Below are 15,404 nucleotides of genomic sequence, written 5' to 3' on the forward strand. Positions count from 1 at the left end.
AGTAGGGGTAGCATTAGTCAATTTTCAAACAGTAAGAGTATACTAAGTCAATTAGCTAAATCATAAGGTAGTTTAAGAAATTTACCCATGTTAGAGGCATGAAAATGTTCAAAATACCCATACAGTTACTTTAGACCAAAATGTTTATTTTCTAATTTTTCTCTTCATATGAATGGCTTAGCCCATACCCTTCCAATCTCTTTTTCTGAAATAGATTTATTCTCCAACTTTACTTTTCATATCAATGACTTAAAGGTAAAGCTACAACTTTAAATTCTTTTTTTTTTTTTTGTTGTTTATAAAGCTTGTATTGTTTTTTTTTTTTTATGTAGAAACCAGCATAAATAGTAATTACATGGATATTTTGGACATTTTCGTGCCTTTTATTAGAGAATTCTAATAGGAGTCTACTTGCAACTGTGTCAAAAAGTTCAGGAGAAGTGATTGCAATTACCGAATTCTGAGGAAGTTTCAACAATGGTCAGAGGAGGTTTCAGCTAGCTATTTTAAACAAAAACAACTGCTAAATCAGCAAATTCATAATATTTTGCTAATGTGGTAGTTTTTGTTTTCAAAAACAAACCATACATATCACCAATGCTCCCTTGAATATACAAATTTCAAATATCATACTGTTGTGTCATTATATAAATATTGCAATGCAATATAAAATCTAAATACAAGTTTTTTCAATAGTTTAACCATTGGAACCATCACTTGACTATGATTCTAGGTTCAGTTTTCCTAAATTTCATAAAAACTGTTGACTTGATCTAAAACCATCTAATCCAAAGGCAAAAAAAGGTTCAGCCTCTAAAACATTATCAAAATTAAGACTGCTAGCTAAAAGGTTTTGGACCCGTTTAGGGATGAGCCCAAGATTCAGCTAAGGCATAGACTATTTCAAGAGACTGAAGCATAAAACCCCTCAAACAACTGACTGTCAGCTGATTTAGGCTGTCTAAATTTTTCACCAAACATAGCTTATTAACGAATTCAAATCAGTCCCCACGAGATTGCCTCCCACAACATCCCACCACACATTTTCGCCGTGTATTGGAAACATCTCCCGGTGATAAATTGAGTAATAGACTAATAGCCTTTTGTCAGGCACAAAGCGATCAATTTATTCAGGTCCTTGTTGATGTTGATTAGATATATTAAATCTCAAAAGAATGTCTGTTTTGTCTAAATAAGTCCATATGTTTCTATATATTCCGGTATGGGCATAAATATCTTTAGGGCACCCATTCACTGATTCACATGCCCAAATAGACTGAATTTTTTAATGGGTCGAATTTTTGACAAGGATGTAGTAGATCTAGTAACTGGAAACCAAAGGGATTTGAGACCCCTAAAAATCAACAGGGTCATTCTCAATTAGTTTGGATTTTAGTCCAGAGGAGATGGAGGGGGAGAAGTCACGGGAGCAAACAAGGAATCGGTCCCAACCCTTCCATGTGACCCACATGGCCTCAGTGAGGACCAGACAAAGACCCATTTGAGCTCTGTAATTTATTTCAGAAGAAATCAGTGCATGAGACGAAAGAAGAGACAAATTTAGGTGGTTGTAGATTACTACTGAATTGGATTTCTTTATACCCAACATTCTACTGTTGATTTTTCCTATCCCTGCTCCTTCCATTAGCATGGATTCATTCACTATCCATCAAATCATCACTTGGGAAGCTCTAATGCAGTAATGCTTTCTCGTTTACTTAGACTTGCAGTGTTCCCATCAGTTCACTGATAAACATCAATTGCACTAACAGATGAAGTCAGTGAGCGTGACTGCTAAAGAACTCTCACAAACATATAATACTATAATAATGCTAAAAGAAACTTACTACATGCAGTTGATCTAAACCCACCAAACAATGAAGGGCCAAGTCAAAATATGAATTGTCAGACTATAGACTCTCATATGTTTGCTTACTACATCCATATTCATATTGAGTTATATTCATAGACAGTATTACTTTTGTATTAGAATGTTGACCAAGCTCAACAGCCGTTAGATGGAGAATCAAATGCTCTGATAAGGTGAGGTCAACCTCATAAAATCCAAAAGATGGGAAGCTAGTAGCACTGTCTGATGCTACCTGGGCAATCACATGGTACCAAATCTTGATATATTAAAATAATGCCCTAAACTAACATTAATTTTATAGGTATTGGGGTTATCTATCAGTAAATACATATTAAACCAAAAGTTGGTTAATGGTGGTAGCCTAAGCCATTACTATAATCAAGAGTCATGTACAAACCCTAACCAACATAAATACATGTCTCATGGCTCCCCTAGCCCAAATTATTTTTTCAGGTTAAAGTAGGTTCAGAGTTGGTTGTCGCCCAAGCACCCATATACTTGGATGTGACTATGGTTACTTCATAATTATAATCCACTGTAAGTTTCCTGAATCACGTTATCAGTTGAGAGGGCCATGGTCTGAAAATATCTCAGAATCATTCAATCAGAATTCAGAAAGCATTTCATCAATGGAAGGTATGCACTGAAGGGGTAGATCAAACAACTCTAAAATTTCACATGGAGCCTTGTGAATTTTGGATCACAAGTTTGCTTTAGACCAACCAAATCAAAAGGAATTCTTCCAGAAAGTGATTGAGAGTTTGAAATTTAGTTTCTTTTTTCTAACCCCTTCCACTATACACGGTCCTCTAGAAAGTGGTGGCTCCCATTCTATTCTTTTTTTCCAGGCCGTGATTGATGCCCATCTTTTCAAAAGAAACCCTTAGACCTTACTCCTGAGAGTTTGATCACGTACGAGGGTCCCATGCAACAACTTTTTACTATCACTCATTCTAGTCTCAACCACCCAACAACTTACAGACTACCTTTCATTAGTCTTCACCTTCCCTTCTGCTTTATATATCTTGGCTCATCTTACACAGATACCCATATCACAGCCATGGATTGGTTTGCTTGGTTATCCAAAACTGGCCTCGAGCCTTCGCTTGTGTACGAGTATGGCCTTGCTTTTGCTCACAATGAGCTCGAAGAGGAGGATATAACTTACTTCAACCACGAGTTTTTGCAGAGCATGGGCATCTCCATCGCCAAGCATAGGCTAGAGATACTCAAGCTTGCTAAGAAGGAGAAGGGAGGAAGCCCGCATCTTGTGTCAAGGTTTCTAGCAGCAATCAAGAAAACCAAGAGGCGTCTTTCCAATTACATTCGCACTTGGGCTCATCGCGATGAGTCTGCACTAGTTGTAGTGCCACAGCCTGCTTATGGTAAGAGGTGGAAGGGAGCCATGTTGAAGAGGAATAAGAGGACGATGACGCTCAAGCAAGGAAGGTTGATGTCGCTCAAGCCAGCACCTTTGATGCTCACAAATGGAAATTCAAAAGATGCAGCAGGTCCTCCCATTGATAAAGGGGCAAAGGCTCCTGTTCACAATCTAGGCAATGAGGAGAAGGTAGGTGATGACGGTTACTGGTCGACAGCAGTCCAGATCAGGTGGGATACAATGTTTCAGGATTTGAAGCCCACATGAAGTTCTCCTCCTTTGCCCTCCTCTGTTCAAATGGTGAGAGATGGTTTTTTGGTTCTACCACCAGAAGATTTTTGGCTTGTGTGTAAGACTTCTTGCTTTTTTTTTTTTTTTAATCCTTATATGATGGGTCGAGTAAAGCTAAAGACCCACTTGAGCACCGCCAAGGGTCTGTGTGCGTATGTCACGAGTGTCCACTAAAGTATTTCTTTTTTTCTTTTACTTTTTTCATGAAATTGGCAGCAAGACCAAAATTTTGGTTTGCAATTGAAATTATTAATAAGACATGTGCTACTTTACTAACAAAGATCAATCCAGCTTTAAAAAATTGGTGATGGTGGTGGTCGGTTTTGAGGCCCAGAGCTCTCTAAATAAATGAACTTGAGAGACGTCATCAGTCTAACCAGTAAATTCAGACTCCATTAATAGTGATTTTCTATATTAAAAGTTCAAGGACTTGAAGGGATAGTCCCTGACCGAGTAATCCAAGGAAACCAGGTTTTTCTCTGTGACTCATCCATGAATCAGTCGGGTATTGCGTGATCACTGGAGATCAGAAGAGCACTCTATCAGTCAACAGACACAGAGCAATTGAAATTGAAGCCACTTTGTCTAAATAAAGAATCATTCTGAGCATCAAATGCGGCATACTGATTGCAGTCATTGAAGGGGGTGTTTTATTAGTTCGCTTTCTGCATGGGGAACCTGTGGACCATCTTTGGCACATCAGGTATCTGATCAACAATTGCAGTTCATTACAATAGCCCCATGGATTCTCGGTTTCATACGCCCCAAGAGCCACAAAGAAGCATCTCGTCTTCTTGAGAAATAGGTTACTAGCTTCCCTTCTGATTATTCTAGGTTCATCTCTCCGCCGGTTTGTATTCCTTATTTAATTTCCAAGTAGTTGATAAATGAATTGGGGCTTCCAAATAATATCCAGGCAGGTCTTTCGGCATCCAGTGTAACATTTATGCACTTGAAATGTGCAATGGTAATTTCAGCTGAGTGATGAGATGCTCCCAAACTCACCCTGAAACCCAATAAAATGGGTAAATCCGAAGCTTGGCTTACTTTGCCGACACAATATACAAAGTCCAGACTGAGACATGGCATGGGACAGTGACTGATGCTTAGGGAGTAAAGGGAGAATGCAGGAATGAAAATAACAGCTGAAGCAACGGCTGTAATGCCTTCAGTAGGCAACAAGCTTGGGATTATATGTTTGTAATTTTCTATGTTCACCTCAACAATAATAACATACTTTAATCGATCTATCTCAAAATTTACGTCCATATATAACATTTACAACAAGTTGGAAACATGACTTTCTACACTTGAAACATGGTAGATACATCTAACTACAACAAAAAAATAGTCCCTTTGATTATTAATCCAGAAAAACAGGAACACTTTTTCAGGGAAAACTGGAGCTCTACCATTCCATCATGTTGAACCTTATAAAATGAACAGGAAAGACATAGATAATATCAATGATTTGAATTTTTGAAACAGCTAGAATGACTTGAAATTTAGGGCTGTAACTGAAGAAGCTAAGCTGAAAGGTGCGCCCTCAGTGGTTTTACGGTTTTGCCTCAATATTAATATTCCAAGGAGATAGCGAACTCCTAGCCCTTCATTAAGATGATCTCAATGGTTTGAATTTTGAGGGATCCGGAATGAACCTCCAGAATAAAGCATTTGATAAACAGGTTTTATTCTCATAGTCAGGATTATGCTCAGTATAGAGCCTAGACCACAAACACCAGCTAGAACCAGGAAGGTTAACCTGAAGCAATTAGGACCAAGGCAAGAGGCACTAGAGCCTAGCAGATTCAAACCGTGCTGCTTTGCAACCTCTTTGTCATATACATAACCTGCAAGCAAGGCCGAGAAGAGGAATGCACCAAGAGGATTGCCTAGCAACATGAAATTGTAAATAATACCAAAGTGTTTCAACCCAAAAAGCTCAGAAGCAGTTGGCACCATGATAGAGAACTGAACCCCATAGCAGATCCCAAGTAATGCAGTCGCAGCATAGAGGGTACCATTAAGAGCTGAAGCAAAAAGAAGATATGTCACAATCATCACTACTTGCGTGCATGTCATCCATACTGTTCGAGGGATCATCTTTGACCTGTAACAAGCAATATCCAATGCCATATAAATCTGAAGACCATAAGAGATCACAAGGAAATACAAGTGCAGACTGGAACTTTGTGGGTTCTACCTCTGTAAAATGTACCAAATGGTTTATGGCTTCAACAACATGGAGTGTCCTATATAGAATGACTTTGTATTGGTGCATAGCACAAATATCAGAACTATTTAACACCCTAACCATCCAATCAATTGATTCTATTTCACAAAGCTTACAGGCTCATAGATGAGAGACTGTCCAGTCAAGATGGCTTTTTGGGCTATATTCCACCAGCACAATGAGCAAATACTTCCTTTAGTGCATAGTTGCATTTTATGCTATTTCCTCGTAAGGGTGGGGTGGGGGCAAGTAGTAAAGCAACATGAAAAATAAATGCTCAGAAACAGTACAAGGAGAAATAGTACTGACCTAACAAAATGCTCAGAAACAGCACCACCACCAAGACGACCCACAAAATTGCAAAAGCTGAAGAGAGACAACAGAATTGTTGTATCATTGACGCCTAGTGCAGTCCCAATTTGTGCCAAGTTATTTAGAACAGTTACACCAGACCCAACTCCAAGAAAGTAAACCAAGAAGAGAAGCCAAAAGTCTGCCTTTATAATAGCTTCTCGGAATTTGAAATCCTCCCCTCTCTTGGGTCGCCTCCTCTTCTTGACAGCCCCCTCCCCTTCAGCCAGAAGTATGTCAATGTCTGAAGCATCATCGCTTTCTAGGAAACTTCCAACATTTGTTGTTGATGAAGACGGAGTTAGCAATGGCTCAATTTTGTCTGAACCATCTTCTCCTGGAAACAGAGAATCTGAGGAACCAACTGCATGGCTATGTAATACAGGTTTCTTGGGATTAGCTCGGAACAATGACATCTTTACAGGGATTGCAAGTGGTGCCATAAGAAGCAGAACCATTACAACAACAAATGTATAGGAAATGGGAGAACTTAGAGAAAGCACATCAACCAACACTGTGGTTATAAGAAGATAGATGCCAAGAACAATGCTAGCAGCTTGAGTGAAAAGAAAATGGCCATGTTCAGCAGAGTCTTCACCAGAAGCTGGAGTACAAGGTCTAACAAAATACAGCATTGCCAAGCAAATTACTGGAAGACCAAGTGTAAGGAACAGCAAGAGCTTTGAAGCAGAGTTCAGAAGCACTGCACTGTAGATTTCTGTGTATACTGCAGCACTGATTCCCACATAACCTTTGAGAATACCTGCAACAGTTCCTCTACTAAGAGGGAAGTTTCTCATGTTGGTTACAAGCACGCCAGTTCCCAACCATGCGCTGCTATTAGTGGCAATACAAAGTGCAATCCATAACTGTCATATCATAAAAAAGAACTAAACTGTGAGGCCAAAACCCAAATGCATGAAGCTTGGATTTTAGGCATTCTAAGACCATATAAGAGGGAGGATAATTGCACAATTTGGGATTTCCTGAAAGCAAAAACTGTGCAATCACTGTGAGAGACCGGCATCCAGCCACACATCGGGAACTTATCCATGCTACAATCAGTGACTACATTCGAATGTTAAGTAGATTAAACATACAGGTATATGAAATATTCCCAACGTTCAGATGGATGCCGTGCTCTCAGAGTATTCACATGGTTTTTGCTTTCAGGAGATCTGAGCTCTAATTGCACAAAATAACTTGCTAGGAGAAGATGTCCTTGATCCATGTAATAGCTTCAATCACTAAAGCTTATTATCAAAGGATAACTTATTCATGCTACAACCAGTGATTACATTCGAATGTTAAGTAGATTAAACACTCGAGCAATGCAAGTTAGGCATAAAATATATGGATTTATAACATACATAATAATGAATGCCTATTGATTACAGTAACACATCTTGACTTGCAAGGATATTCTTTGATTCTAGCCTTTGATAAACATTTCTTGAGTCCAGTCTTTTGTCAGAAAAGATTATTAAACGAATTCTATTGCAGAAAAATAATGAAAACTTCCATTGTTCAGAAGTACAAATGAAGGAATGAAGGAAACAAAGTACATGATACATAGCCAACACATTATAGCATCAAGATCACATAGAAAAGAATACAAAAAATATTGCTGTTTGGGTCAAGATCCCTCCAAAATCCAAATGCAACTTAGCTCTCTCGAACCCCTCTCCACCCAACAATTGCAAGTCCATTAACTGATATAGGGGACCCGACCGAATGAGCAATTCAGCCTAGAAGCTAATGTCTCAGCCTCCTTAATAACATATCTAAAGTTCTAAACATCTATAGTCCATCAGACTATGAGGCATCCATCCAACCACCACCTATCAATTACCTTCCAAGCCCAAGGAGAATCCATCTTGAGACCATTAAGTGATGAGGAGATTCCTGCTCTTATCCTCCAGTTGCTTTCTTGGAATTTTTTTTCAACAGAATTTTTTGTAGTAAATAAAAAACAAAGATTTTATTGATAAAAAAGATGAGTACATCAGCTAGGGTGATGAGGAATTGCCACAATTTAACTCTATAAACAACTCAAAAAAAGTATACAAAACTATCTTTGCCTTAATATTTTCTCTCATTGTAGGCTAGCGAGCAAAATATCTCCAGGGGTCCTTGGTTCCACTATTTTAATTTTGAAAAGCCCAAAGAAAAATCTACCAATTAATTTGGAGAATGGACAACCAAAGCACAAATGTAACACATTCTCCCCTGCAGCTTCACACAAGTAACATCTTCCCATCAATTGGATGTGTTATGGGCCCGCGAATAGGATCTCGTCACGGGTCAGTCCACGGGGAAAACCTCCTGCTTGGCTCGGATCTCGTCAAGCTCGGATCAGTTCAAAAGCTCACAAGTTCAAGCTCGGCTCGGCTCAAGCTTGATTGCAAGCCAAGCTTTTTCTAAAAAATAAAAATTATACATATAAATTTTCTATTTTACATACAAAAATTAAGAATTATAAAAATTATTTAATATTATACATAAAAAATAAAAATATTTATTATATTTTGATCAAAATGATTTATTATATATAAATATTTATATGTATATGTATGTATGTATGTATGTATCTATGTATGTGTACGATTAGGCTCACGAGCTTTACGAGCCGAACTTCACTAGGCTCGAGCTTGGCTCGATTACCAAACGAGCCTATATATCGGGCTTAAGCTTGGCTCGAAGCTCAGTTTAAACCGAGCCCAGCCGAGCTCAAATAGCTCGTGAGAAGCTCAACTCGTGGCCACCCCTATTTTTAGCCCTGCAAACCCATTCTCATTTCACCAAATGCAACACAACCTAACTAAGCCTATTTTTTCTGGTTGGGTTGGGTTAGGTTCACGTTGGCCCAACCCAAAGTTACATCCATGATCAATATGCATCAGTCTGGAAATTAGACAAGACTCACAGTTGGAAGAATGAGAAATGAACGAGTAAATCGAATTGTACTCCTAATTGCAATCAAAAGAGTCAAAACTATTTGCTACAATCTTGATGTTACTTCAACATATCAGATATGAATGTTCTGCTATTGTTGTTATTTATTTAGTGAACCAAAACACAAGCACAGATTGAGGAAAATTAAGGCATAGAATCATAAGGGAAGTGTGATATGTGAAACATATTAGCGACCTTCATTAAAACTAAAATCTCCAATTGTATCGCTCACCCAAGTATCAATGGCTCCTCTCTTCACAGCATAAGGAGCTTAAGTGATCATTCAATTTGAATTACGGCCTTATGGATCAGTTAGAGACTTAGAGGGCAACATTCACTTGTTTCGTTCTTGCTGTATTTTATTGTTGAGGGCATTCAAGGGAAATCTATATAAGGTTTGCTAACCAGGAACAAAAAGAAAAAGTCACTTCCATGCTACTGCAGGGGTTTCTACTGATTTACAAAAGCTTGCTCTGAGAAGAGAAGTATCTCCCGCATGGTTCCACTAGCAGCCCAAGTATATAGTATATACAGAAACTACTAATGGAAATTGCAAACGGCAAAAAGTTGTTTAAGAAGATTCTAAAAGGAGGATCTAATTTGCAGAAAACCTGTAAGATCTCAATAACATGCAAAAGGTTTCAACTTTCGATCACACAAAATCGGCCACAAATTACTCTATAAACAACTGAACCCATTAGGCAGAAACTCAACCAAAACTGAATTACCAATCAGTCCACCAAACCCAGTCATCAAAATCTGAATTATTAAAAAAAAAAGAAAAAAAAAACTCGTTAACAAAATTACCTCCATCCAACCAAATTCAAATGATACTTGAGAAGAAAGAAAAAATGTTGAAAGAAAAGAAAAAGAAAATTAAATGAACTCACCAACCAGAAAGGCAAAGACTGAACAGTTTGGCTTACAGCAAGCCAGAGAACTCCATAACCCAAAAGGCATGATAGAGTACCGATCAACAAAACAACCCAAGGGGGCAACTTATTGCAGACGACACCCGGAAGGAGACCAAAATTCTCTCCGATATCATTGGCAACTCCAAGAATGGTCAGCTGCTGCTGATTGAAACCCAGTACGGATTTCAAGGAAGGCGAGTAGAGAGGAAAATTGTAAGCATTTCCAGCTGCTACCTGAACCCAGACAGCAGCTCCGAGACCGATCCATGGAGGTCTACTCCCAGCTTTCAAAACCACCATTACTGAAGAAGAGAGAACTACCAATCAGCTTCAGAGCCCTGACTGTCCTTTCCTCTCTTTCCACTTCTTTTTAACGCCTAAACTCCAAGCTAAAGTCATTACCTTCCTCCACGCCTTTGTTTTTTGGTTTCACGCCTTCTGTTCTGCCTATTACTGACATGGTGGAGCCAGTAAAGAGGAGTTCACATCTGCGCCCCACAACGTCCTACAGCATATTCCCACCGTGTATTGAGAACATCTTTCGATTGTGGTCTATCATCGAGAAATGTTCTAAATACACAGCAGAGATGTGGTTTGGGACGTTGTAGGGTGCAGGTTCATCTGAACTTAAAAGAGTGCTTCCATCGTAGTAATTAATTAATTAACTAATACAGGGCTCTAAATGGCTGGATTCAAATCGGTTCTATTTAAATAAGATTACCATCCTTCGAAATTTTCGATCAGTACTCTCTGTATTTTGGCTCGAGTGATAATTTGGTCTTCGAATTTTAAAATACGATTATTCTGAATTTTTAAAATGTAAAAATTTAATATTTAAATTTTAAAATGTAATAATTTTGTATTTGCCGTTAATTAGTTTATTAATTAACTGCTAAATAATATTTGAAGAATTAAAAAATTCTTTAAAAATATTAATCTAATTTTTTTTATTAATTATTTAAACATCCTAAATTTAGATTCTTGTAAATAGTTATTAATTTTTTGAAACAGAAGAGACTAAGATTTGAGATCGTTTACGAACCCTCCGTATTATAGGGTTAGTGACAACAAATACCCTTAAAATTTAATTTGCCACAAAACCTCCAAAGTTTGGCCGTTAGACAAAGACCCTTCCGTTAGCTTTCTATTAATCAATTTGAAAAAAGATTCTACTTTTAATAATTAATTTTACCTTTTTCTTTAATTTATATAGTTATGTTCACCACCGTTACTATGTCGTCCTCGCTGCCCCGGGAACCGATGGGTCCATTACAGAAATCGACATCTCGTCTTTTCGACAGCCAGACTGCAGCGGCATCCGATTTCTGTTGTGCAGCAACAAAGGAACTTCACTCATCCAATTTTCGACGGCCGGATTGCAGCGACATCCGATTTCTGTTGGGCAGCAACAGAGGGACTTTGCTCATCCGATTTCAATCTCGGACGGACTGCAGCGGCATCTGATTTAGAAAAAGGTAATTATCTATTTTCTTTGTAGAAGTGATAATTGATGATTCTATTTGTGTTTTGCATCGAAAGATTGGTTATAACTCAGGAATTTCCCGAAACGTGATTCGCTGATATCGTTATCTGCTTTCTTTCATTGCTTTGAGGAAAACGAAAACCACCGAGCGAGAAGGATCCAGGAGTGAGAGACCGGAGAAATGGGTTCCCAGGAGAGATGCCAAGCTACGGAAAGTCACCGGCTATGCGCTAAGGAAGCACAACCGCCTCTGCTAAAGCTGCTGTCGAGAAATCTCTTAACCCCACAACAATCGAGTCCTTCATCTTCCGTTAATTACTCTGTTTTGGGATACTCCACTTTGTCGTCATATTCGGCGGATTTGAACTCGGCGGCAACCAGAGCGGAGGGGTCGATGAAGGTGAAGAACAGGTGTGGGTGCTGTAACAAACGAGTTGGGGGTGAAACCATCTCTCTCTGATTCCAGGAGAGAAGAAGAAGAAGATAGAAGTTGGTGAGGTGTAAGATGGAAGGGGCGTCTGCGAATCTATTGAAGGGGTGGAAGGGGTACTGGAAGAGAAGAGAGTACGAGCGGCTGGACAGGAGTGGCCATCGTCAAAAGGCCCAGGTGGAGCTTACGACGGTACGTCTGAACAGAAGTGGTTCTGGCGTATCAGGATCACGTCGAAGCTCCGATTCATCCACATCCCTTCACCCAAGAGGCTTCTCATACGACTTCGAGATGCGTACGTGAGGATGATGCATGGGTTCGCCAACTCCAGCGTGTTCAGTAGTGGGTTTGGTGAGGCCGTGGGGTGGGGCGGTCGGAGCTGGGTTTGCGAGGCCACCCTTGAAGGAGTACTATGAGGCGATGCTGGTTCAGATCTAAAAGTCGTTGATGGCTGAGGGACAGTTACTGCCTCGCGACGCTGGGAGACTTAGCTGTCGAGAGCATGAGGTTTTAAGAATTAAGAGAGAATGGAGAGACAAAAAATAGAAAAAGTTTAATAAGGTATTTTAGTAATTTAATTTTAATACTTTCTTTTTAATGTCAAGAGATATTTCACAATGTAAAAATTTAAGGGGTCTTTGTCGCAAATTAAGGTTTAAGGGTATCTGTCACTGACCCCTGACCCCATAGTAAGGGCCTAGGGAGGTTCGTGTAATTTATCCAAAATTAAAAATGATCATAATATTGTATTTATCAATAAAATAAATTAAAAATAGTTCAGATAATATACTTTAACCCCATCTTATGAGCCCGGTTATTTTATAATATATTTATTTAATATAAGTTTATATTGTTATCCATAAATTAAAAATGAATTAATTTTGTTAAATTCGAATAAATTCCAACTACAGCCTCTGTAAAGTTACATGGGTTTAATCATGTGGCTCTATTTTGATAAGGGCACCAGAGGTAGGAAAAATGAAAGGAAAGGTAGGTAAATGAAAATGTCTATGTATCTTCTTCTTGTATAGAGTATACGGAACCATTCCCAGTCTTCTGATTCAACTGTCTGATCCGCTCCGGTTATGAAACCCTGGGACTGAGATAATAAATATTATGCCATGGGTGGAAAGAAGCATTCTTATGCGACTCTTGCATGCTTCACGCTAAACATATACACTACAAAACCAAAATTATAGGTAGGAATCCTACCTATGACCTATCTATTGATCCACTTTTAGAAAAATCGTGTCTGGACTGCCGTTTGAAGTTGGTGCTGCTGATTGTTTCAATAATCAGTGTGAGCCGAGCCAGCAATACGTTTCAATAATAACTCAAAATACAGACCACACAGTGGTGCCATAAGAAGCAGGACCATTACAACAAGAAATGTATAGGAAATGGGAGCACATCATCCAACACTGTGGTCATAAGAAGATAGAAGCCAAGAACAATGCTAGCAGCTTGAGTGAAAAGAAAATGGCCATGTTCAGCAGAGTCTTCACCAGAAGCTGGAGTACAAGGTCTAACAAAATACAGCATTGCCAAGCAGATTACTGGAAGACCAAGCGTAAGGAACAGCAAGAGCTTTGAAGCAGAGTTCTAAAGCACTGCACTGTAGATTTTTGTGTATAGGCACACACCGTATATTTGTATTTGTGCGTGGGTTGGGTCCACCCAATAGAATCAAACCGGTTCTGAATTTTGTGCCGAGTCCGAATCAAACCAGTTTTGAGTTTTGTGGCGAGTCCATAGTTCACTGGTTCTGTTAGAGCATTTCAAGCCAACTAAAAATATATAAAGGTCTCATGATTTTTTTTTTTTTATTTTATATTTAAAAGGTTAAATTTCATATCAAATATAAGATGATTTTAATTAAAAAACTCTTGTTTTATCAATTTCTTTTTTATGGTAAATAAGCCTGACATCAGAGAGGATGACAGTTTACCAACCGAGGGCTGTGACACATTAGTATGTTAGCTGGTTTGTTCCAGCGTTGATGCAGTATCAAATCCCATAACTATCACTGCAGGTACTGAATTGTAGTTCAGAATCAAATTATTATTATTATTATTATTATTATTATTATTATTTGATAAAAAAAACCTAAAAACCAACAAATTATCACTCATTGATCGAGAATTTTCCCTAAAATAAAAGACAAACAAGTGGAACCTGAAAGTAATACCCGAATCGAAGTTGTATTATTTGGTCGGCACGCCTTGATTTAATGGATGTTGACATTAAGCCCATATGAACATCAGACATCCTGTCTCTAATAACATATACCACTTTTTTTAAAAAAAATCTCTCCATCGTTTCTTCAGGTCCGTTCAGGATATTTGTTTATTGAATTGTTTTGAGCCGTGTCAACAACAAATTCAGATGCGAAAGAACTGTCAACAGTTTTATTCTCTTAACCACAAGATTTGATGTTGGGTGGGTCTAAATTTCAATACAAGAAATAGATTACATCTTCATCGTTCAAGCCTTATATAATTTATATGGTGCCGGTTATATAAATTCTGACCATTCTGTCCATTATTGAATTATGAATGCTTAATTCCATCATCACGCTTTATACCGTTTATATGGGTTGGTTATACGAATCCTATATTTAGCAATTCAATTCTGTTTATTATCATGTGGCTCATATTTATTAATTATTATTTAATCATGAGTATTTAATTTGATCCATCTCATAAAAAATAAAAATAAAAGGGTAAATTATAAAGACTCCTCTTGACAAAGACCCCCCCTGTACTTTGTTTTGAAATAAATATCCCTTTTGTACTATGATCATGAAATAAAGACCCTCTTTCATTAGTTTTCTGTTCAAAAAAATGGTTACAATATTTTTTAATCTCTATATTACCCTCTAACAAAAAAACACTGTTCATCTTTCCCGACCTCATACACTAACAGTAGCGGCACTAATCTCATCTACCTCGTATTTTTTCAAATTTCTCTCTTCAGATTTTTTCAAATCCAGAGTGCACTGTTCATGATACACTAACAGATCTGGAGGATAAAAATCCGGTACAAATTAGCAGCGTGGCATGGGACAACACCATATTGTAAAGTACAGTCACAAGTTCAATCTCAAGCAATGGGCTGGTGGATAAACTCCCCTGAGATACGCATAAACAGCATACGCGTTGGGCTCATTCAACCTATTCCACAACTTCACCCGATCCCCAAAGCTCCTAAATCAGATTTTCGCAAAATACACAAAATTTTCCCTGCAACAGTAAGCACCAACAAAATCAAAATCCCATTTTCTATTTCCAGTCAAGCTCTCTTCACGATTTCATCACAAGATTTGTAACAGTGAGACACAAGCACAGACTTCCCCAGAAATTTGTGTTTTATAATTCATAAAATCTAAACGAGATTCAGGTAATTAGAGAAACAAATGTTCATGGCATTACTGTATTAGAGGGTTCAGCCATTTCCCATATCTGTCCTCCAGTTCTTGTAGCAGGTCGTGATGATA

The 15,404-nt window shown here is 38.2% G+C and overlaps 2 protein-coding genes and 1 long non-coding RNA gene across 3 annotated transcripts; 2 read left to right on the top strand and 1 right to left on the bottom strand.

Moving 5' to 3' along the window:
* The first annotated feature begins 416 nt into the window (after positions 1-416).
* Positions 417-3,822, top strand: LOC104588583 (uncharacterized). Its single transcript, XM_010246576.3, has one exon. The coding sequence runs from the start codon at positions 2,796-2,798 to the stop codon at positions 3,516-3,518; it is 723 nt and encodes a 240-aa protein (XP_010244878.2). The 5' UTR covers positions 417-2,795; the 3' UTR covers positions 3,519-3,822.
* Positions 3,823-4,755: 933 nt separating this feature from the next.
* LOC104588582 (Major facilitator superfamily protein) lies at positions 4,756-10,295 on the bottom strand. Its single transcript, XM_010246575.3, has 3 exons — positions 9,972-10,295; positions 6,085-6,995; positions 4,756-5,652 (listed from the first exon to the last, which is right to left on the bottom strand). The coding sequence occupies exons 1-3, from the start codon at positions 10,293-10,295 to the stop codon at positions 5,166-5,168; spliced, it is 1,722 nt and encodes a 573-aa protein (XP_010244877.1). The 3' UTR covers positions 4,756-5,165.
* A 1,035-nt stretch (positions 10,296-11,330) lies between these two features.
* On the top strand, positions 11,331-12,708 carry LOC148802035 (uncharacterized). The gene is made up of 2 exons (XR_016082228.1): positions 11,331-11,470; positions 11,609-12,708. It is a non-coding gene; the product is annotated as an uncharacterized LOC148802035 (long non-coding RNA).
* Positions 12,709-15,404: the final 2,696 nt, after the last annotated feature.

Source organism: Nelumbo nucifera, chromosome 2 (genome assembly GCF_055504915.1).
Source record: "Nelumbo nucifera cultivar China Antique chromosome 2, China Antique-T2T, whole genome shotgun sequence".
NCBI lineage: Eukaryota > Viridiplantae > Streptophyta > Magnoliopsida > Proteales > Nelumbonaceae > Nelumbo > Nelumbo nucifera.